The 24777-nt window shown below is 43.1% G+C and overlaps 3 protein-coding genes across 3 annotated transcripts; all 3 read left to right on the top strand.

The window, feature by feature from the left end:
• The first annotated feature begins 286 nt into the window (after positions 1-286).
• Positions 287-1624, top strand: LOC139475916 (uncharacterized). Its single transcript, XM_071259133.1, has 2 exons — positions 287-338; positions 855-1624. The coding sequence occupies exons 1-2, from the start codon at positions 287-289 to the stop codon at positions 1622-1624; spliced, it is 822 nt and encodes a 273-aa protein (XP_071115234.1).
• Positions 1625-7978: 6354 nt separating this feature from the next.
• Positions 7979-9343, top strand: LOC139475884 (uncharacterized). The gene is made up of 2 exons (XM_071259097.1): positions 7979-8036; positions 8574-9343. The coding sequence occupies exons 1-2, from the start codon at positions 7979-7981 to the stop codon at positions 9341-9343; spliced, it is 828 nt and encodes a 275-aa protein (XP_071115198.1).
• Positions 9344-10614: 1271 nt separating this feature from the next.
• LOC139473591 (uncharacterized) lies at positions 10615-24191 on the top strand. Its single transcript, XM_071256253.1, has 2 exons — positions 10615-10716; positions 23028-24191. Exons 1-2 carry the CDS (start codon positions 10615-10617, stop codon positions 24189-24191), a joined length of 1266 nt encoding a protein of 421 aa, XP_071112354.1.
• Positions 24192-24777: the final 586 nt, after the last annotated feature.

Raw genomic sequence — 24777 nt, 5'->3', positions numbered from 1 at the left:
GTGCCATGTCTCAAACTGAGAAGCTGTCTTTATTTCTTCACTATAATCATAATTGACTGTATAATTTTGAAATATCTAATAAATAATCAGAGTTGGCAGACAAACAAAACGCATTTTGATAAGGTTGATGGCATTGTCACTGGCAAGACCCTAGCTTCCCTGACATTTAGTCGCCTATGACAAGGTTCCTAGAGAATATACAGAGTGAGCAGAGTTTCATCGTTGCTTTCATGTGCAGGATGCTGAACCCTAAAAAGAAAGCCGTTTTCTCTGTTGTCCAGATAACATGACGATGATGTTGACGCTGCTGCTGCTGGGATGCTGTATCTCCTCCACAGGTCAGTGACCTCATCATGCATTACACAAAGGGTCGGTGTGGTGGCCTAGCGATTAAAGCATTCGCTCGTCACACTGAAGGCTCGGGTTCTATTCCCACATGTGTGAAGCCATTTTCTATTGCCAACGACAATCATATTTCTGTAAAATTGCAAGTAAGGGCGCAAATCTGTACTCACTAATTCAGTACAGGAAATACATGAATGAAACAAATTACAACCCTCGTCAATACAGGCAATGTGTTTGATTCGACCTACTTCACTATATTTTTATTTGAGCCAGTTAATTATTCTGGTTTTTAGAATGATTTTGCAATGAAATATTCTTTAAAAGTAATGCTTATTAAAAGTTCATTAAGGACAAAAAACTCATATTATCCCTATCTGGTTTCTGGGCCTACTGCATCTTGGAATACTGACCTAAAATATTCAACGTGGTCATACTCTCAAACAACGTTATGAATTAATACACTAGACATCCTTTATATAATAATAATATAATAATTTATACATCCTCAGCTGCAGTAAAGTTCTGGAACTCAGCCAACCCGCAGAATAACAACATGTGGCGAAACGGATGGAATATACACCAAGACACTTACATCGGGGGCGATTCAGCTTCCATATCTCCCAACCCCGATGGCAGCAACAACAAAGTTCACGACATCTCCTTCTCCCAAGGGTCATACGCCATGACAGGTCCAAACAGCGGCCTACAGTTCTACGCCAGCCCAGTGGCACCCAGGGAATGCGTCACCCTCCAATACAAGGTCCTGTTTCCAACAGGGTTCGACTTCGCCTACGGTGGAAAGTTGCCGGGTCTGTACGGGGGTGGGGTCAACTGTACGGCTGGGGGTGACCCCGGCAAGGACTGCTTCACCTCCCGCCTCATCTGGAGAACAGCGGGCATGGGAGGGATCAGTCTCTTTGCCCCTGATGTCACCCAGCAGGGAGGATTCTGTAGCTCACCTGATGTCGATTGTAATCAAGACTGGGGACACAAGACTGGTGGAAACAGCTTCTATTTCGACTACAATACGTGGTACACCTTGTTGATGACCGTCCGACTGAACACCCCCGGGCAGGCTGACGGCTACATCAGGCTCTCGGCGAACGGCCTCGGTAAGCTGTTTGACGTCACTGGGGTCACCATGAGGAATGCTGCTGATGTTCAAATCGACGGCATCATATTTTCGTCTTTCTTCGGAGGCAATTCGGCATGTTCCGCCAGTCCTGTCGACCAGAATGCCTTTTTCAGGAGCTTCCAACTCAAGGATAACTACTGTTAAAATATATATTATACGTCAGACCGATTGATTTATTGTGTAATGTAAAATCTCAAGTTGTAGGACTCTGTATTTAACTATCATGAATAAAGTTAACTAAGTTCGATGGTGGTGATGAATGTTGTTATTATGGAGCGACACGTAATCTTTAGAGGAACACATTGGACTTCAGAAGAGGTGCCACCGAAGTCACCATAACTATGCTATCTGGTAGTCTCTTCGTGTTGGGCACACTGGTAGCCCAATGCACTCGGAATTTGTTGTTTAGGATTATGTCCCTTGGCTGCTGGTGATGGGTCGATTGACAGGCTCTCTCCGATTAAGATCCTTGGTTTGTCAGCACCCTGCTTATACTTTTCTCCGAAAAGGTATACAAGCCATGTGAGCATGGGATATCCAAAAATGCTGGTGCGTCGTGATAAGACAGGCTGCTAGATGCACAACCATTCCATTGGCAGCTAGATACAATGAAAGTCTACAGGTAGCTTTATGCACAGACCGTCTATCAGCTTCACAGACATTCCACTGATTGCTAGGTATACAGACAAAATACAGGCAGCTAGATACACAGACAATATCCGGGCAGCTTGATGCGCAGACAGTCTACAGACAGCAAGATACACAGAGAGTCTACAGGCAGCAAGATACAAAGACATTCCACTGGTCGCTAGATATACAGACAGTCTACAGGCAGCAAGATACACAGACAGTATACAGGCAGCAAGATGTACAGTCCACAGACAGCAAGATACACAGACAGTCTACATGTAGCTAGATTTATGCACAGGCATTCCACTAGTCCTAGATATACAGATAATATAAAGGCAGCTAGATGCACAGTCAATATACGGGCAGTTACAGTATACAGGCAGCAAGATACAAACACAGTCTACAGGCAGCGTAATGCACAGACATTCCACTGGTCGCTAGATCCACAGACAGCCTACAGGTAGCAATATATACAGACAGTCTACCGGCAGCTTCATGCACAGATAGTCTACAGGTAGCTAGATATACAGACAATATACAGGCAGCTAGATGTACAGACAGTCTACAGGCAGCAAGATACACAGACAGTCTACAGACAGCAAGATACACAGACAGTCTACAGGCAGCAAGATAAACAGACAGTCTACAGGCAGCAAGATACACAGGCAGTCTACAGGCAGCTAGATGGGCAGCTACAGGCAGTATGCGGACAGTCTACGGACAGTCTAGAGGCGTCTACGGGCAGTCATCTAGCAGAAACCTGTGCGTAGTCTTTACAGAGGTTACAAACATTCTACAGGCCGTCTAAAGGAAGTCTTCAGACAGTCTCCAAGCACTCTACGCGTAACCTACAGGCAGCACACGAACAATCTTAAGCCAGGATCACACCTGTCCGTTATGTCGTCTTCATGCCCGTATCAATGACACGTATCTGTACTTACGTTACCACTTATCCGTAGTTACTTCCGTGAATTGTTCTTGTCACCATCAGCTTGGTAAATATGTACATGTTTATGTTAATATTGTACAAAGTTCGTTGTTAGTGCTGTGGTATATGTGTTATGCAAGTACCTGTCAATCTGATTTGCACATATAATTTCAATATATACTCAACAACAAAAGTTCCCGTGACACCAATATTTTAGTGTATTTTTCAAACAAATAAAGTTTGGTTTTCAATGTTGTAGTACATGTATGGAATCAAGTCACAAAAACGCAACCGCTACAGAAAAGCATGCATTCCATGCAAAAGTTGACTTTTATGCAAGCCCCATGCATTTCACTAACCAAGAATCGGTATAAAAACATGTGCGTTTACGGGATTCCATATGCATTGTTCAGCATCGTGCAGACAACAACCACTCAGAAAAACAACAAAATTACGCAATTATTCAACATTACGAAATGCCACGCCTGTCCGGAAATGAGCGTGTGCGCGCCATTGGTATGCTTGAAGCAGGATCGAGTCAACGTGATGTTGCAAGACAATTTAACGTCCACAGAAACACTATTTGGTGGTTATGGCAACGTTGGCAACAGACGAATGCAGTCAGAGACCATCCTCGGAGTGGCAGGCCACGCGTAACCAATAATCGACAAGACAACTGGATTCGAACAACACACCTACGAAATCGATTCCAGCCAGCAACAGTGACTGCAAAGAAGCATCCCTGGTCTTCGACGAATATCTTCACAAACCGTACGTCGCCGCCTCAGATGTGCAGGGATTGTCGCCAGAAGACCCTCCAGACGTCCCATTTTGACAGGAAACCACCGTCAAGCACGTCTTCAGTGGTGCAGACAGTTCTATTCACTGACGAGTCTCGTTTTCACCTCAGCCACAGCGATGGACGGATTCGAGTGTACCGACGTCGAGGTGAACGCTACGTCAATCTTTGTGCCATGGAAGAAGATCGGTTCGGGGTCGGCAGCGTTATGGTATGGGGTGGGATTACAGCAAGACAGAGGGCCTGTTTGATAGTGGTAGAGGGAAATCTCAATGGACAGCGCTAACGCGACGAGATTATCGGCCCTCTTGTTCTACCGTTTTTGCGTCGTCATGGCCCAGGCATTACCTTTCAACATGACAACGCCCGGCCTCATATTGCTCGACTTGTTCAGGATTCTCTTCAACAAAACAACGTGAATGTCATCCCCTGGCCGGCTCGCTCCCCTGATCTCTCACCAATCGAGCACATGTGGCATGAGATGGATCGGCGCCTTCGACGTCAACCACGTGTTCAACAGACACTCCGGGGACTTCGAAACATGCTCCAGCAAATATGTACAGATATCCCACAGGACTTTGTGCGACGCCTGGTCCATTCCATGAGACGAAGATGTGTTGCTTGCATCGCAACCAGAGGTGGACACACACGCTATTGATTGGCAAATTGATATCAAAAGAAACTTCAATAGAGAGCACTATTTGTTTGAAATAGATTTAAAGAAGTTCCGAGTGGCGTTAGCCCGATTTAGATGCAGCTCTCATGGCCTCCTTAATAAATCAGGTAGGCACTGCAGCATTCAAAGAGACGACAGAATATGTCAACTGTGTAATTGTAATAATATAGAAGATAAAAATATCAATATTTACTTATTCATTAATGATCATTTTTTCAAGGATCCTCGCTTTTATAATCTTTACTTACAAATGCAGACAAAATATATCGCGAAGATATTCATATCAATGTTCATTTTCTCAGAAAGCATGCATTAACTCCACGACTTGAGGCAATATAACAGTTATCATGGCCATTGATGTATATTCTATTGTATAAATGTACCCTCCACTTCTTTGTATTCATGTACTGTAGGCCTTTGGCCTTCTCATGATTGATTGATTGATTGATTGATTGATTGACTGGTTGGTTGGTTGGTTGGTTGGTTGAAACACGTTCCTAAACATGTCTTGTATATTCTTTGTACATTCTTTAGTTATTTTTAGTTTTATCGAGTGATATTTACTCATCTTCAGCATCTTCGTGCTTGTACTAGTCCGGACTGATGCCGATTTATAGTGCTAGCCAACTGAGATACCGTGCCGTAGCTTAACATGAATACCCCACTCAGACACAGTATAGTGACTCCGAGCCGACCAGTCCTTGTTTCAGCCCCTTAATACCGAGCGTCAGACAGATACGGGTAAGAAAATACGGATGGGTGTAAATGGCCCATTAGGCAGTCTTCATGGAGCCTTTTGATTTCGTCGAGCAACGTTTAGAGACAGTATTGCTGGAATATAATGCACAGACTTGCAGCTTCATCAACGCTGAAGCATCATCTGAATTGGTTGAGGCAGTATAATTAGACAAACAGAGACACGTGGAGGTCAAAGCCATAATATCTACGCTATAAAACAACAGTGGCAGTGGAATATTGAAAGATTTCAAGATACCATTGGTCAGTTCAGGTGCGGTTAAAGAGGCATAAACTTTATGTTCCTAAAGGCATATGAAGACACGCGACCTGGCTTTGATGACTAGATGTATATATCCAAGGTCATGTGTACCGCAGTTCTGGAGTGTGATGCTTTTGTCAAGCGACACGCGCAACAACTGTCCCTCCATTACTTGGTGTCACAATATGCACGCCTTTAGGCTACAACAGAAATCATTTCCTTCCTTTCTATGTTAAAGTCAGGTAATTTGATCTACAGATAATATGGGTTGTGTATATTTATACCATCAGTAGTCTGGTGTTGTCACTCTTCTCCCTCGCTGACAACAGAAACAAGGTAGGTTGTGTGAATATCACTATTCCTGTGAGGAATTGCTTGTTAACATGACAGTTTAGTTTAGCCTTTGCATGTGTTTGTGACGGGTCCCACTGGTCAGGCATGATACGCTCATGTTTTCGTGAACACCTGGTATTATCACTATTTCATAGTGATGCGTAAACAAATGTCTATGATAGATTATTATTATTATTAAGGTCAGGTTAGGCTCATCATCAGCTCAGGGCCCTTGCCTCCTCTACACGCAGCCCAGACAGCGAATGGGACTTCTCACAGGAAGCGCTGCCTTGTCAAACCCACCCAGAACGTTTCGGAGAATATGAAAACTCCCAACACTGCAGCCTTCTGCATTATCCAGATTGTCAGAAGGGCTGTATTCCTGGTAGCAAACCCAGGTACTCTCCCAAGGTCAGTCAACAGATTGGGAGGTACCAAACATAAGGCACCGAGAACAATGGGGAGTCGGACAACTTGGTACTTGGGATGCAAGCGTGACATTTCGAAAGCGAGGTCTGCATATTTGCCATGTTTTTCCTCAATCTTGTCAATCACATTGGTGTCAAAGGGGACAGAAAATTCAATGATATAAATGATTTTATTGGATTTATCAAAAAGGACAAGATCAGGTTTGTTGGCCTGGCTACATCTGAGGCTTAAATGGGCCTATTCCAAAGAATTTTGTATTTATCATTTTCCATGACGGCCTCTACATATTCCGGGTCGAACCATGGGTGGACCTCCGTGTCAAAACCACAGGCATGGCGAAGACGGTAATAAAATGATCGAGCTTCACCATCACGTCGCTTAAGATACTGTGTTTGTGCCAAAGCTGGGCATCCACTGACAATGTGTTGGACAGTCTCATTGAATTCATTACATAATCTACATGTCCTATTTACATTTTGATGCAAAATCACACATTGACGGTTTCGAGTTGGAAGTGACTGGTCCTGAGCAGCAAACGGAAAGCCTTCTGTTTCACTTTTGAGGCCAGACGACTTCATCCAAGCAAAGGACTCTGCAGGAATGTTGATCTTCTCAACACACTGCACATAAACTCGATGCAGTGGTCGTTCAGATAGCCTCTCCTGGGCGACTTAATATGGCACTTCGCTTGTTTGACACTCAATTCTGTACCGTCCAGCAGTACAGAACCGTCAACAAAATCAACACCGACATTGAGATTATGTCCCACATCCCTGGCTCGTTTCAGAAAACTGTGGAATGCCTTGTTTTCATCATGAGTCTTGACGTGCTTCACAAGAGGATCATCAGACAAAAAAATGTATGCAAAGGTGCACAAAACAATTCTATCATGAAGAGCCCCAACGTTAATCAAATCACGTCCCCCCATAATGATTGGTAAATATATGCGATTGAGGGAAGAGGGAGGGTGGTGGGATCTATTGTCTGATATGATTGTGAAGGTGTCAATACTCTGAATTTCTTATTTCGTCCAATCAACAATACCAAAAGAATAATATGACAGGACGGGTACAGCATAAGTATTACTTTATTTTGCTTTATTTATTATTATTATTATTATTATTATTATTATTATTATTATTATTATTATTATATCCAGGTAGAAATAGAGAGACACTTTGCCCGGGCAGAATCCGCCTTTAATTGTTGTTATAGATGTCACTATGGTTTATTCGAGAAGCACAGTTGCAATCAAACGACAAATGAAACATGATTCACTTCCTGAGACATTTGCCAACAGATACGAGTACTTATATTTAGATCGTTGGTGGTATTGTAATTGGTAAGATCCTATTTTCTATTTAAGCTGACATATCGCGGTATAACCGAATCGTTGTTCAAAACGGCATGATTTGTGACGGTGTTTGTTTGTTGTTTGACACCGCTCTCAGCAATATTCCATTATATGGCGGTGGTCAACAAATTATCTAGTGTGGACCAGGCAATCCAGTGACTGAACATTGATCTATGGGATTGGATGACATGCATCATCGAAGTTACCGAGCCTAACCACCCGATCCATTTAGTCGCCTATGACGACAAGGTTCCCAATGTATATACACTGAGTGTGCAACGTCCTATCGTTGCCTCTGTGTGTTGAATGATGATCTCATGAATGAAAACCCTTTTTCTCTTGTCAAGATACCATGACGATGATGCTGACGCTGACGCTTCAGCTGCTGGGGTGCTGTATCTCAACCACAGGTCAGTGACCTCATCACGCATCACACGGGGGCGGTGCGGTGGCCTAGCGATGAAAGCGTCCGCTCGTCACACTGAAGGCTCGGGTTCTATTCCCCACATGGGTACAATGTGTGAAGCCATTTTCTGGTGCAAACGACAATGATATTTCTGTAAAATTTCTAATAGGGGCAAAAACATGAACTCACTCATTCAGTAGAGAAAATACATAAATGAAATGCGGTCAGAACAGATTACAACCCTAGTCAATACAGTCAATTTGTTCGATTCTACCTACTTCACAATACTTTTATTTGAGCCAGACAATTATTTTGATTTTTAGAATGATTTTGCTACAAAGTATTTTTTAAAGTGATACTTTTTAAAAGTTTGATTTCATGAGTTCGTTTGGAACAAAAACCTCAAATCATCCCTGACAATATCTGGTTTCTCGGCCAACTGCATCTTGAAATATTGACCAAAATAATTTAGCGTTGTCATGTTCTCAAACAACATTAATGGATTAATACATAAAACAAACGAAACTTTATACATCCTCAGCTGCAGTAAAGTTCTGGAGCTCAGGAAACCCACTGATTGACAACATGTGGCGAAACGGATGGAATATACACCAAGACACTTACATCGGGGGCGAATCAGTTTCCGTATCTCCCAACCCCGATGGCAGCAACAACAAAGTTTACGACATCTCCTTCTCCCAAGGTTCATACGCCATGACAGGTCCGAACAGCGGCCTACAGTTCTACGCCAGCCCAGTGGCACCCAGGGAATGCGTCACCCTCCAATACAAGGTCCTGTTTCCAACAGGGTTCGACTTCGCCTACGGTGGAAAGTTGCCGGGTCTGTACGGGGGTGGGGTCAACTGTACGGCTGGGGGTGACCCCGGCAAGGACTGCTTCACCTCCCGCCTCATCTGGAGAACAGCGGGCATGGGAGGGATCAGTCTCTTTGCCCCTGATGTCACCCAGCAGGGAGGATTCTGTAGCTCACCTGATGTCGATTGTAATCAAGACTGGGGACACAAGACTGGTGGAAACAGCTTCTATTTCGACTACAATACGTGGTACACCTTGTTGATGACCGTCCGACTGAACACCCCCGGGCAGGCTGACGGCTACATCAGGCTCTCGGCGAACGGCCTCGGTAAGCTGTTTGACGTCACTGGGGTCACTATGAGGAATGCTGCTGATGTTCAAATCGACGGCATCATATTTTCGTCTTTCTTCGGTGGCAATTCGGCATGTTCCGCCAGTCCTGTCGACCAGAATGCCTATGTCAGGCTGTTCCTCCTCAAGGATAACTACTGTTAGATTATAAATGAGAAATCAGACCGATTGATTTTTTTTATCATGTAAAATCTCAAATTATAGGGCTCTGTATTGAACTATCATGAAAATAAAGTAAACTTAAGCTCGATGGTGGTGATGAATGTTGTTATTTTGGTGAGTGAGACACACAATTATTATTACTGACTGACTGACTCACTCACTCACCAACTCACCCACTCACCCACTCACTCACTGACGCAAGCACGTACTCACTCACAAATTAAAAAAATGTCAATTTCAATAATTAGCTGCCAAAATCAATCCTTAAGATGTATAAACACATCTTTATGCAATTCGGAAAACGTTTATACCAAAACAGAGGACAGAAATAGAATGCTGAATCAAAACATCAAGACATACTATATTTGAGAAAACAGTTTATAAATAAAGTATATTTGATACCAGTCAGCAGAAGGATGTGATGGTAATGGGACTATCTTCCCCACAGACATATTGGATTGTATACTCCCCAGGAAGCTGAGAATGAAAATTGAGCGCACACTGATCCATCGCCCCGGGTAATAGTTATGTAGTACCATCCGTCATCAGCATTTATTTGAGTGGCATTTGACGCATTAGAAATGTAGACTTCTTCTTTTATTATTATTATTATTATTATTATCATCATCATCATCATCATCATCATCATCATCATCATCATCATTATTATTATCATCATTATTATTATTATTATTATTATTATTATTATTAACCATTGCTAAGGTAATCAATTACAATCACCAAACTCATTACCAAAGAGGAGAAGCACCCTGTATGATTATACAACGGGGTATTAGGAGGCCCTAACTCCCATTCCACAAGCGCATAAGCTCAAGGTTGGAGTATATACCTTAAAATACCCGCATTAGCTACCTGCCCCTGAGCGAACAAAATCTGCCTTGATCTAATGCGTATTACAATGAGCAGCATGGGGTGAGGCGTGGCGGCGTGATTAGGTTTTAGCAGGGAACTTTACACCCAGTTAAAGAATGCCAGTCTAGTGCATGTAAATCCCGTTTTCGTCACAAGCTGGTACAAATATCTCACTCGGTCTACCCATTGTTCACCGGTTCGATGTTAGTGTGATATTTCTGTTGACGGGACAAGTTCATTACTAGCCTAGTTTGTGGTTTCTTTCTAACGTAATGTCTCCACAAGCGTGACTGGAATGAGTTTGTATAGAAACCGTTTTGTTCGTTTGTGAATTGATTTTCCCCCGCCCAGTGATCTTGGAGTTGATCAACTGATTGACAATGGATACGAGACTATTAGAGATCAACGGCCGTGGAATCAATATCCGGACGGGATCGATAACCCCCAGGAGGTTCATGGGAGTTGTGAGTCGAAGTGCACCTGTAAGTAGACAAACCTGACACGAGTCTTCAACCGATGTTATCATGGGTCTTCTCTGATACGAGAGGTAGATATATGTTCGGCGATGGTATCGTCACTTAGTCCTCTGTTATAACGTGTTTAGTTAATACACCTCGGTTTCCTAATGTTGTGTTGATCAAATACACCCGGGAGTTACAATGTTGTGTTCAGGTAATATACAGGTGCGTGAGAGGGTCTGATCAGGATAGAATGCTGATGTTAAGATTCAGGATGTCATGTCCATCACGCTGTAAGTATAACTCTTCATCCTATATGTTCGTATAACGCTCTATGTTTGTTTCAAATACTTCAGTGTGTATAAGTCAATAATATTAATAATGTAAACAATTATGTGTGTTAACCAAATATAAGATTTTCAAAAACATTGCAAACAAGGAAAGGACAAATGTCATGATAATGTCATGATAATGTCATTATAATTTAGGTGGATTTTAAATCGGAAACTAGTGGTATCGGTATTTTGAATGCAAAAACTTTCCAACACCCAGCTTGGATTGTATACTCCCCATGGAGCTGAGAATGCAATCGGAATGCGTACGGATCCGTTATCTGGGGTAGTAAAGCCTGGTGCTCTAAGTCTAGCGCCATGAGCAATCACTTGGCGATTGAGTATTAGGCTCAGCATTACGTTTTATATGTATGGCCTAATCAGTTAATTACATATTTAGCATTAATGATCACATTCTTAACACAGATGTATATACGACCAAACACAGTGTGTCACGTTTTATGACAATACACACATCGCTGCAAGCGGTTGAGATTTAAAAAATACATTACATATGTCAGGGGTATGGGGTTTCGTTGTGTATAAAACATGGCATAACTATAAATACCTATATAATCTTAACTATGAGCGGGTAACGTGTCAAATGAACCATGTACCTTATCCCGATCTCTATCAACGCCAAAGACACATGTCTCTGCATAATGACAGCGTTCTAGACAGGTCGCTGTGAATAACGCACGGGGCAGCTAAAGTTAGGTATCCCCTTCATATATAGCACTATCAGGTCATAACATAGTTATTGCTTTATGGTTGAGAAATATAATCGAAATTAAAAACAACGCAATTTTTTAAAATTTCTCCGGTTTACATTAAGGACGTGTATGAAACGGAGTCCAACCACATTAAGGTTATATATGAAACGAGGGAGAAATGGTATTTCGGAGTCCAACCACATTAACGTTATATATGAAACGAACGAGGGAGATCTGCTGTTTCGGAGTCCAACCACACTAATGTTATATATGAAATGAGGGAGATCTGCTATTTCGGAGTCCAGCCACACTAATGTTATATATGAAATGAGGGAGATCTGCTATTTCGGAGTCCAGCCACACTAATGTTATATATGAAATGAGGGAGATCTGCTATTTCGGAGTCCAACCACACTAATGTTATATATGAAACGAGGGAGATCTGCTATTTCGGATTCCAACCACACTAATGTTATATATGAAATGAGGGAGATCTGCTATTTCGGAGTCTAACCACACAAATGTTATATATGAAACGTGGGAGATCTGCTATTTCGGAGTCCAACCACACCAATGTTATATATGAAACGAGGGAGATCTGCTATTTCGGAGTCCATCCACACTAAGGTTATATATGAAACGAGGGAGATCTGCTGTTTCGGAGTCCATCCACACTAAGGTTTTATATGAAACGAGGGAGATCTGCTATTTCGGAGTCCAACCACACTAAGGTTATACATGTATATGAAACGAGGGTGACTAATATCGGAGTGTTTTGTACAATAAGACATTATGGTTATATAGTGGAGGGTTAGATATATTAAAATGAATATTTATTCCTATATCATCTATATGCTTTCTATTTTTTTCACGTCCTTTTCTTCTACATTTGGAATTCGAAAATGTAGAAATATATTTGTAATTGCGTTTTCTCGATCTTATGTTCTGGACATATATACATACAGTATTTAGAAGGCAGGTTTAGGAGGCCTTCGTTATTGTCCCTAACTTAATAATGTATCAGTTGCATACCGATGTCTCGAATTCGGGTTTCTCGACAGATGCTCGACTATGTGTAACTTCTAGTGTCTACACTTTATGTCGTCATAGGATACACAATACGAATTTCGGAACCTGTAAATAATAATGCGAACAAGTGGAATATTCAGACACAAATTTAGAAAATCACTTGGATTCGATACCATATATGAGCTGACAAAGTACTATTTTATGTCCAAGAACACGGCAAATATGTGTCTACTAGGATATTAGAATCACTTCTCCAAGTTTTAGTCAAGTCGTCATCATCTCTTTGTAAATCTCGAACTGTGCAAATCGTCTAAAATACAAAAGAAATTATACATTACAAACATTTAGTGAATAACATTTTTTATAAAGGCCCCAACGGATTTTGAAGCCTTAAAGGGAATATATTGAAACGGATGATTTTAAGACATAGTATTTGTCGTAGTTCTCTTCTAGAACACGGTAACGCTAGGGCAGCCATGTTTTGCCACAGAAATATATTCATAATCCAACAGGCGTTTACAATGGTTCACTTTCTCGGTGTGTAATCGACGGTTCCTACAAGCAACGTTACGTTACAGCTGATATGTTTGTGTATGAAATCAATATTTGCTGATTTACCGATTATTGATCACCCCATATCCAGGTAACTAACCCTTCTCTGTATTCATAACGTGGGGTGGCGGACGCGGACGACAAACCTCCGGATATTAATCCCATACAGCGTCATAGAGAACATCATAGCGGTCGTACAGCTGATTTACTGCTGCATTAAGATCAGAGAACGATAAACGTTGATCTGAAGCTTAAAAGGATATTACGTGAAATAGAGCTACGGCCACAACATCTGACGCAAAACGGTGTGGTTGTGACGGGATAATGTGATTGCGGGTACATAATCAACAGCTAGTGGGGGCCTTTGGTTCAGTCGTCTTAGGCGATACAAATCGCTTTGCAGAGTTGCGTCCCTTGGGCACGCCAGTAACCTATGCTTGTAGGTTCGAATCCCGGTTCGCCCCGATAAAGTTTCTGGGTTGCCTGCGCCATGCACTTGTTCGTTGGTTTCACCAAAGTGGTAGCTAGGGCTATTCCAGTATTTCTTTGTAATAACTGATACATTAATACTTATGGGGTATTATATCTACATGTAATTGTGTTTAAGATTACACTTACTGACACATTAATGAAATCAACATTATTCAAATTTACATGATGGTACATTAATTATTGATTTACCTGTATTGTCTGTTATGGACTTGAATCAGTGGAAGTTACAAATGAGGATGGAGGTAGAAGCTGGACATGATGAGCTACATATAAGCTCCTTTCCTAATCGATCCGGGTTAGAATAGGTCTTCAGCAACCCAACATGCTTGTCGTAAAGGGTGACTATGCTTGTCGTAAAAGACGACTAACGGGATCGGGTGTTCAGGCTCGCTGACTTGGTTGATGCATGTCATCGTATCCCAATTGCGTTGAGCGATGCTCATGGCATCAATAGCTGGATTGTCTGGTCCAGACACGATTATAAACATACCACCGTCATATAGCTGGATTATTGTTGAGTGTGGCGTTAAACAACAAACAAACAAATACTCTTCTTTCTTGCTCTCTTTCTCTCTGGTCATAAAATTCATGCAACGAAAGTATCGATGACTATCACAAATGGAAAGGTGTTCATATGCAGTGAATAGAACATTTCCGAGCTTCAAATTCAAATTTACAAAGATTCCCAAACAATTTTAATTGACAAACACTCAGTTACTCAGAACCTCTGTTGGTGGTAAGAACTGACTGAAATGAGGATCGAGTTGTTACATTGTAACACCTGGCTGTTTCTTTGTCATCGTGTCCAACGGTGTAGACGTGTCGAGGGAGGACCGACTGGTTTGTTAGGACTTGTCAAGGGCATATAAAGTGACTTCACATTGTATACACACTTAAGTGGAAATTTCAAGATATTTATGGACCGGACAGAGCATAAAATCCGCTATCAACTGTCTCCAAAGGTTGGTTTACACAACCACGCCATGTACTGTTGTATATCAGAGCAGTGTTGACAAAGGCTGTGTTTATTGTTACCGAGTCTATTGTGTTATTCAGACAGAGGGTTTAGGTGTTAGGTAATCTGCGATGCCCATCCCGACAAGAGTTGCAATGGCTAATGTGGTGTAGCGTTAATGACATATGTGCGCAGTCAGCATATTCATAATGTTCTGCAGTGTTGCTCAGAAATGTCTATATCACAATTCTAAAACTATTAACATTTTCCATAATTTCAACAGATCAAGAGAGAAACGAGTGTGTAAACATTGCGATGAGTTCGATAAGGGGTGAGGTGAAATAATCGCGTACAAGATGATTGAACTTATATAGCGACGTGTGTGTGTGTGTGTGTGTGTGTGGGGGGGGGGGGGGGGGGGGCGCTGTTTGTTTAACATGAGTATAACAATATACTGACTCCGAGCCGACGAGCTGTTTTAGCAACTTAATGCCTATCGCCAGACAGGGTGACAACACTTACCGTCTTTTAACGTCTTTTGGTATGACACGGTCGGGGATCGAAACCCGGACCTTTCGCGCTCAGCCGGATGCTATACCACTAGACCACGGAGGCGCTCTATGAGTTTGTTCGAGACAGACTAGACCATTCATTTCTCTGAAGGAGAAGCCCAACAATATTAACAAATACAGGGATTTTTTAAGGAATGTGTCAAATATATATAATTTTGATTGAATTGAATACTATAATGTATACATAGCTGAAATTTATATTTCCTATGATATCACATGTACACTTTTGATGAGTGGAAGAATAATTCAAAACGTACGTCAACGTAAGAGAATTATGAGTCTGAATTATCTGTCCAAACATATTTCACTTGGCGTAAAAGACAAAATGGTAATGAAAATTATATGAATGGATCACTGAAAATCAGTGATGATATACCGGGTGTTCGCGAAAAGAGCACGCATGTCCTGCTCCATATGACGGCGGCCTGTAAACAATTAAGTCTGTACCAGACAATCCAGTGATTGATATTATGAGCAATGATGTACGCTTTTGGGGTACCACACCGCGCTATAACAATTTTCCATGAGTTGAGCAAATTGTAACAAAAATCCAATAGGCTCTGGAACAAATGTTTCTCAAAAACATAGAAACAGTTTCAAATTGGTTGGACCAATGTTTGAATATGTGGGGTTTTTTTAATCTAAGACATTATTTACATGTTCTTATGGAATACTGGAAACTGCTCAAGTGATCGGATTGAAAGGCTTTCATTAATTATGAATTGCCAATGGCATGAACTGTCACATAATAAAATAACGCAGAAATAAATGAATATTTAATATAGACATGTAATATGTTACTGAAAACCTTAACATGGTAGCAAACCCGCTCGAAGTTAACAGTTTCAAGTAAAAGACGGTACAAATCACGTGCAACGTGCCTGTTTTCACTTATTTGACAACACTAATGGCAGTATTGACATTGGCAATTGTAAACGTGTTTGAACTGCCCCTATTGGCTATCGGATATATATTAAAATCGGTTAAGGTATATTTACTATATCGCCCCTACTTTGTACAACGTGACGTTACCATTGCCGTGTCGCCAAACCAAACAGTCTATTCAAGATGGACACTCCATTTAACAATAAGAAGCAACAAATACCCATTAACGTAAAAATATACAATACCATAAAAATACTTATTTAACCAAATATATTTGATAAAATCGTTCAACAACTGAACAATACAGTAAATAATTTAACAAAAGATAACACTACATCGAGTAATTGTCTCACTTGTATCTCATGGGTTAACCTCTGACCTGTTACTGAATTATCTTATAATCAATATTGGTTTCCAAGCGCTCGGTAAACGCAGGCTACTTTACAGCTCACACGAGATATTTGTTTACACCCCGGAGTTGCTTCTCTGTAAGATTCCTGTCGGTGAGCAGAGCTAGCTACTGGATGTTGTTGTGAAGTCAGCGTGCACAGCGTGAACCGTATATGCTTGAAATTGGATGTAACTGAAGATAAATTACTCGCCGTGTCGTGGTGAGTATTCCATGGTGTCTCCTGCTTTTGAATAGATATGTCTGATAGCTTGTGTCTGGTTCAAAGCTTGTAGGGGAATACAATTTCAAAAGACGTTTCGTCACGGATCTGTATAAATCTGGTTAAGACATTTGTGACCAATATGTACTTCATTGACTTTGTTTTGAATGACAAATGTTGATAGAATGACACACACCCCGACAAGTCACAGTGTATAACCACCTAGTCTATTTCTAGACTGCTCTCATGGCAAGCAAGGCGTATTTGGGATTTCTTCTGCCGCGGAATCTCCACGAGGCTTGCCATGTACTCAGTAAACAGTATGTGCAGTTAACAGTAAAACTAACCTTTTTTTACATCGTTTTTGTCCGTGTCTGTTTCATGTGTTTGTGACGAGTGCTACCGGGGGCCAGGATACGCTCACCTTTTCGCGTACTCCTGGTGTCATTGTTTGATTCACCCGAACCCGACCAGCCGATCCTTTAGGCGCCTCATACGACAAGCATATATGTTGCTGGGGCCAATAAGTTGTGTATAAGTCAACACATGTAATTGTGATGAAGGACTGATGAACTACCATCCCGTACACCACTGATACGTCAATCCGCGAAGATCCGGGGTAGTATATTCTTCAGGTAATGGGCGACTATGCTTTTCGTAAGAGGCGACAAATGGGATCGGGTGGTCAGGCTCGCTGACTTGGTTGATGCATGTCATCATATCCAAATTGCGTGGATCGATGCTCATGACATCAATCACTGGATTGTCTGGTCCAGACTAAATTATTTTCATACCGCTGGCATATACTGGAATACTGCTGAGTGTGGCGTTAAACAACAAACAAACCAATACTTCGTTGTGGGATTCAAGGTCAGAACGATCCCTTGTACGTTATGCTTGTAGTGAGGGTCGACTTAAAAGGGAATCAGGAGGTCAAGCTCTGTCAGTTGGTGGATTTGGACAGTACTCCGATTGCTTGCATCGATGCTCATGCTGTCGATCACTGGTTTGTCTGATACAGACTAGTTTATTTACCGGCTGTCTTGATATGGCTGGAGGGCGGTCGGGTAGCCTAGTGGTTAAAGCGTTCGCTCGTCACGCCGAAGACCCGGGTTCGATTCCCGACATGGGTACAATGTGTGAAGCCCATTTCTGGTGTTCCCCGCCGAGATATTGCTGGAATATTGCTAAAAGCGGCGTAAAACCATACTCACTTACTCACTCACTCACTCACTCATTGTTATGGCTGGAATATCATTCACATTCACTCACTTACTCAACATCCCGTGCACGTTCACAACATGGTAATATACTGGTGTGTTCGCAGTGCAACCGAGGCCGGTGTGGCGGAGGTCGATGTTCACGCCATGGCAAGAAGATTTGTATTTAAGATTGTTTTGACCCACTGGACAAAGACACACGTATCAAAACACATCTAGGATTATTGCAGTGAAATACCGCCGGGGTATACAGGACTATGTCACGCTAGACGCTTGACTGTCACTGATCGGGAGCAGACTGATATGGATCCCGTGACAGGGTAGTGATATAGGTACATTTATTTGGGTGGCATCGGGGTGGGGGTGTGGTTAAGAGTTAAGAGCGTTGTGTGTGAGCAGGGTGTGAGCGTTGTGGGAGAGTTGGGGAGAGTATCGTGGCGTCGCATAGCGCGGCGCGTGGCTTGGCGTGGCGTGGCGTGGCGTGGCGTGGCGTGGCGTGGCGTGGCGTGGCGTGATGGGTTGGGTGGGTCGTTGTTTTGCAATTAAGAGCATTCAAAGTTATGACACAAGATACAATTGTATTTCGGGTTGTCACGCAACTTCTGTGTGATGAACAGGGGTGTGTGTATACATTAACTATGATATAATGAAGTGTACCAAGAAGAGGATACAAACATACACTTGGAAATACACATCAAGTTTATCCCGAATTCTTAATAATTTTCTTAATAGAACATTCGTAACAAGCGATTAGGTTGGAAGAAGTGCATTCGGTATTACCGAGTTCTACTTGTAAAAAAGTGAAAATTTTCTTAACAAGTCGCCGTCACGATGCTATCAATAATTCATGCATTGATATTACGAATTAGATTTTAAGATATCAAATCAATACATTTATTTGTATCACAAAATCGATCTTGAGATAACAATACAGTGGGAAATCACAAAACATTTTTTAGACAACAATAAAATGGGTGTATTTGTAGGTTTCAATATATAGTAAAGGATTTAATGTTATACAAGAATGAAACATTGTTGACATCACAAACTCGATCATAAAAACAATTCATTTAAACAATACAAAACACTTTTGAGAAATCAATACCTTATTTTTCATACCATAACTTAGAATTTGTAATACCAATAGAACATTTGGTTATATCGATAAATGAATTATTGATGTCATACAACACGTTAATAAACAGTAAAGCGGCGCCTAATAATCCTTTCAGTAAGACGCATCCATGTACGTGGTGTGTTGAAACGTTCGCCAGACTTCGTTCAGGGTTCACTTGAGGACGAAAAACGTGCAACATACACTATGTAGATATTTATTAGAGCGTAGAGTAAAAATATTTCTGGTATTGTCGGTACTACTTGTGATATAGCTGTCAACATCGTACTCTGGAATAGAATATTAATCAATAAGTCCATCGAGTTTATTTCTGATGTCTGTTCATCAGTTCCCGATGCATGTGGCTGATGTGAATTATGAGTGAGAAGGCAATATTTCATTTATATCATGGTGTGCCGGCTTTCTCCTCCCACAGTCACGCAGGTGGTAGATATTTATGCACGAGCACCGGTATGGTGCTGACAAACCTAGGATAATAACCAGAGCGAATCTGGGATTTAAACATAAGATCTGCTAATCATGTCGACATATGTATACTGAATAGCAATGACTTGAATGTATTAAATACAGTAAACTACGGTTATAACGAACTCAAAGGGACTACTAATTTTAGTTCGTTATAAGCGTGTTCGTTATAACCGTAGTTTACTGTACTGATATTCAAAACCTGACATATGTATATGTTTGTCACCGCACTGTTTACTGGCCCTTTCTGAAGTTAGTAACAGTGTGGACAGTGTAGTCCTCAAGTTATAGAGATCGTAAATATGTATTATTAACACTCAGGCCAACCTGATTTCATCTTAACTTTTATTGGGGGTTGAAAAGAACCTCTTCAAACTGCTTTACATCTCTACTGGGGAATAAAAATATCTACACACATCTCTTGTCCACTCTTTTGGGAAGAATTTGATTGTTGAAGTTTTGATTAAAAAAAACTGTTTAAAAAAATTAAAAGTCTCAATTTCAAATGAGAAAGATGACTGTTGAAACATGTAATTATGATTAAATAACAATATGATGAGTTAATACAGAACATTAACCCTTGTCGTATCATCTCTATTTTCATGATTCATTAACGCACGCTTATGCCATAGACGGAATCGTCCAATGCCTTTTTAGTTTGAAGTGCTATACTATACCACCGAGGCTCTCACTGTTCGTATCATACGCTGAATAAAGCTATGGTTCTTAAACATATTTCATCCAGATATTAATCCAGTGTTGATATTTCCAAGTATGTTAACTACGCTGTAAATGTGTAGATTTTATATGTTTAACGTCCAAAACATCACGTCACATTGGTATTGTTTCAGTCATTATGCGACCCAGCAACATGTAACAAAATGTCCCCGTGCAGCGCTGGTGTAAGACTTGACCTTTCATTTTGACCCTTCTTGGAGACATTGTCAAGAACACAATGTGTCATAGAGCCGCGGTATATTTGTTCGCGTGATGGTTACGACTCACTGGCTAAGTACAATGGTTATTAACAGCGAGTTGTGCCAGATATACGAAACAGTAACAGGTACATGGCGGTGCAGCTGAATGCCTCTTGTCTCGCTACACATTACCCTCGCAGTACACCCTCCCCTCGCACTACACCCTCCCGTCGCACTGAACTCTCCCCTCACACTACACCCTCCCTTCGCACTGCACACTCCCCTCGCACTTCAACCCGCCTCACACTGCACGCTCCCCTCGCACTTCACCCCGCCTCACACTGCACACTCCCCTCGCACTTCACCCCGCCTCACACTGCACGCTCCCCTCGCACTACACCCTCCCCTCATACTACACGCTCCCGTCGCACTGCACCCTCCCCTCACACTACACCCTCCCCTCACACTACACCCTCACTTCGCACTGCACGCTCCCCTCGCACTACACCCTCCCCTCACACTACCCCCTCCCCTCGCACTGCACTCTCCCCTCATACTACACCCTCCCCTCACACTGCACTCTCCCCTCACACTACACCCTCCCCTCACACTGCACTCTCCCCTCACACTACACCCTCCCCTCACACTACACCCTCCCCTCGCACTACACCCTCCCCTCACACTACACCCTCCCCTCGCACTACACCCTCCCCTCGCACTACACCCTCCCCTCGCACTACACCCTCCCCTCACACTACACCCTCCCCTCGCACTACACCCTCCCCTCACACTACACCCTCCCCTCGCACTACACCCTCCCCTCACACTGCACTCTCCCCTCACACTACACCCTCCCCTCGCACTACACCCTCCCCTCGCACTACACCCTCCCCTCGCACTACACCCTCCCCTCGCACTACACCCTCCCCTCACACTACACCCTCCCCTCACACTACACCCTCCCCTCGCACTACACCCTCCCCTCACACTACACCCTCCCCTCGCACTACACCCTCCCCTCACACTGCACTCTCCCCTCATACTACACCCTCCCCTCACACTGCACTCTCCCCTCACACTACACCCTCCCCTCACACTACACCCTCCCCTCGCACTACACCCTCCCCTCACACTACACCCTCCCCTCGCACTACACCCTCCCCTCACACTGCACTCTCCCCTCACACTACACCCTCCCCTCGCACTACACCCTCCCCTCGCACTACACCCTCCCCTCGCACTACACCCTCCCCTCGCACTACACCCTCCCCTCACACTACACCCTCCCCTCGCACTACACCCTCCCCTCACACTGCACTCTCCCCTCGCACTACACCCTCCCCTCACACTGCACTCTCCCCTCGCACTACACCCTCCCCTCGCACTACACCCTCCCCTCGCACTACACCCTCCCCTCGCACTACACCCTCCTCTCGCACTACACCCTCCCCTCACACTGCACTCTCCCCTCACACTACACCCTCCCCTCACACTACACCCTCCCCTCACACTGCACTCTCCCCTCACACTACACCCTCCCCTCACACTACACCCTCCCCTCGCACTGCACGCTCCCCTCAAGCTCCGCTCACACTTCACCCTCCCCTCGCACTACACCCTCCCCTCACTCTACACACTACACTCGCACTGCACGCTCCACTCGCACTACACGCTCCCCTCACACTACACACAACACACTCCCCTCACACTACACACTCCCCTTGCACTACACAACCCCCTCGCACTGCACTCTCCCCTCTCACTGGAGCGTTGTTTTATTACAACGTGACTGACAATGTAAGATGATATCAATTACACGTGTCTGTCACCATGACACATGAAACTGTATACATTAGACTAACGTAGATCCAGAGATGTGCACCCTCCCTTTTTGAAGGGTACTGAACCTTTTTACATTCAACGGTTTTATATGTGATCATCGGGTATATCAAGCGTAAAGGTATTGCGCTAAAAACTATAATTGTAGCTAACCCATTTGAAGACATGGTGGATTATTAACACGTCATCAAAATTTAATTAATTCGACGAATTTAGTGACGAAAAGTCTGCCCGGAGACCGGAAGGTCGGTGGTCAGATATCCAGTCCGCGTTGTACCAAAGACGCTAAAATAAATATTATTACTTGCTGTTATCATTCTTGGCGCTCGGTATTAAAGGGATAAATCAAGGTCTGACCGGGCAGAGTGGGCTATCCATGTGGAACTGCGGTAGATTAACTCAGTTCGATAGCACCACACACGCACACACGCACACACGCACACACACACACACACACGCACGCACGCACGCACACACGCACGCACACACACACGCACGATATATAGGTAAAACAATCTTGAACACGACGTTAAATCCCATTTCACTTTACACCACCTGGCCATATTCATCCGTCTGTGTTACGAAATATGTTACAATCTTTGTCTTGTATATTTTCAGATGACAAGATGTGTCGGCCAACCCAACATGTCTCTGTCCTATAAGAGGAACATAGGCACCCCTGGTGATATCAAAACTCTGAGTGTGGACGATATATACCTTCTAGCAGAAAAAGAAAGGGCAAGGTCATCCTACCGGAACCGCCGCCATGTTCTAGAACTTGCGCAGAAGGATGTGCGCCGCGATGACGGTCTGTCAAGACCACACTCCAGTGCCAGCCGCATCCTCCACAAGCAGCAGAGCCTCACCCCCTCAATCGACCCCAGGGATGGAAGAAGCCGAATAAGTTCAGCCCAATCCACGCTCAAGCCGAACACTCCAGACCCGGACGATGAACTCCTGGATGAGATGAGGTCTTCTCACTCCTGTGAAGTCATGGGACCTAGCGCCTGTGAGGAGTGCCGGAAGTCCAAGTCACGTGCCAAGAGTAGGGATCATGCAGATGCCTCGTTTCCAAGTCTGAGGGTGACTCAGCAGAATATCACCACATCTACCCTGGTGAAGCGTTTATACCCTGGGATGAGTAATACCGATATTCAAACAAAAATAGCCCGTGGTGAAATAGCACGGTCTCACCTCCCCAAGGCTTTACAGTGCCATCCCGTCCCTCATAAGAAACCTGACGAAGATGATGATTCAACGCGTAGAGAGAAACTCAAACAAAACGAAAAAACTGCTTTTACGATAGCCCGGCTTAAACACAAGCTGAAGAGGGGTACGCCGAGCACCCCAATGTACTTCCATAACATCCGGGACCTTAATTACAAAATTATGTCGGGAAAGGTCCCGCGAGAGTTAGGATTCAGTAACGTGTCAAAATCCCACGCCAGTAAGAAAAACGAGACAAGGCGAGAATCCACTGTCGATTCCTTGTTCCCTGTTTTCGTGAGTCCGCGAAAAGTCACAATGTATAAGGAGCCATCGTACAAGACATATTTCGGGCCCCCTTTACTGCCGAGAGCTAGCCAGAAACCCGAGCCCTCTTTTTTTGCGGGTTCTGACTTTGAATACAAGCTTCCAGAAAGACTTCCTGACAAGTTGGTGTTTATTGACACCATGAGGCAACGTCTCCACTCCGCCATCTCTCTTGCCTCCTCCGCCGTCAGCGACGACACCCACGACACCGAGTCACAGTCTATTGAGAAACTAGAAATTACCGAATAGTCTTTTGACGTCAACGGTCCTGGCAGAGTGATCTCTGATTTTTAAAGATGCGCTAATTCTGTCAAAAAAGAAGTCAAGTTATTTCTCATGAATCAGAAACGAGCGTAGAAGCATTTTAATTTTGAATAAACAGTGTGATGTTGAACGTAACCATCACACCTTACACTGGCCCTGACATACCTTCAAATGTTTCAAGTGTGCTATCATCCCAAAGTTCGAAAAGTGAATACATTGGTATTTAGAACATGTTGAAAACATGTGTGAGTTTTATCGATTGCTGATCAAGACGTGACATATGTATTAACATGAAAATGACAAAAATTCTGAAATGAGTTTGCTGTAAGCTTAAAAAATCAGAATTGTCAGATAAGATATGTGACCCACCAGGAGAAAAGGAACCTCATAAGCACCAGGATACAATTGGGCTGTGATGTCATAAAGAAAGATGTTTGACGTCAACTTACTTCCGTAAAACATCGCCATGTGTGACGACTGTACAAACATATCTTATTTTTTACCTGTCAGTTCATAATGTCATAAAAACATTATTTCAAAACGTTTCAGCACATATGTCTACTGTAAATTA

The sequence above is a fragment of the Haliotis cracherodii genome, unplaced genomic scaffold (genome assembly GCF_022045235.1).
Source record: "Haliotis cracherodii isolate W230 unplaced genomic scaffold, xgHalCrac1.p SCAF_3, whole genome shotgun sequence".
In the NCBI taxonomy this organism is placed as follows: domain Eukaryota; kingdom Metazoa; phylum Mollusca; class Gastropoda; order Lepetellida; family Haliotidae; genus Haliotis; species Haliotis cracherodii.
This window is presented reverse-complemented; position numbering and strand designations above follow the sequence as displayed.

What these genes read in the sequence shown, in the direction of transcription:
- LOC139475916 (XM_071259133.1), top strand. Translation starts at nt 287, where the DNA reads ATGACGATGATGTTGACGCTGCTGCTGCTGGGATGCTGTATCTCCTCC. An exon ending in ATGCTGTATCTCCTCCACAG is followed by an intron (nt 339 to 854) that starts GTCAGTGACCTC and finishes ATACATCCTCAG; the next exon opens with CTGCAGTAAAGTTCTGGAAC.
- LOC139475884 (XM_071259097.1), top strand. Translation starts at nt 7,979, where the DNA reads ATGACGATGATGCTGACGCTGACGCTTCAGCTGCTGGGGTGCTGTATC. An exon ending in GTGCTGTATCTCAACCACAG is followed by an intron (nt 8,037 to 8,573) that starts GTCAGTGACCTC and finishes ATACATCCTCAG; the next exon opens with CTGCAGTAAAGTTCTGGAGC.
- LOC139473591 (XM_071256253.1), top strand. Translation starts at nt 10,615, where the DNA reads ATGGATACGAGACTATTAGAGATCAACGGCCGTGGAATCAATATCCGG. An exon ending in TTGTGAGTCGAAGTGCACCT is followed by an intron (nt 10,717 to 23,027) that starts GTAAGTAGACAA and finishes GTATATTTTCAG; the next exon opens with ATGACAAGATGTGTCGGCCA.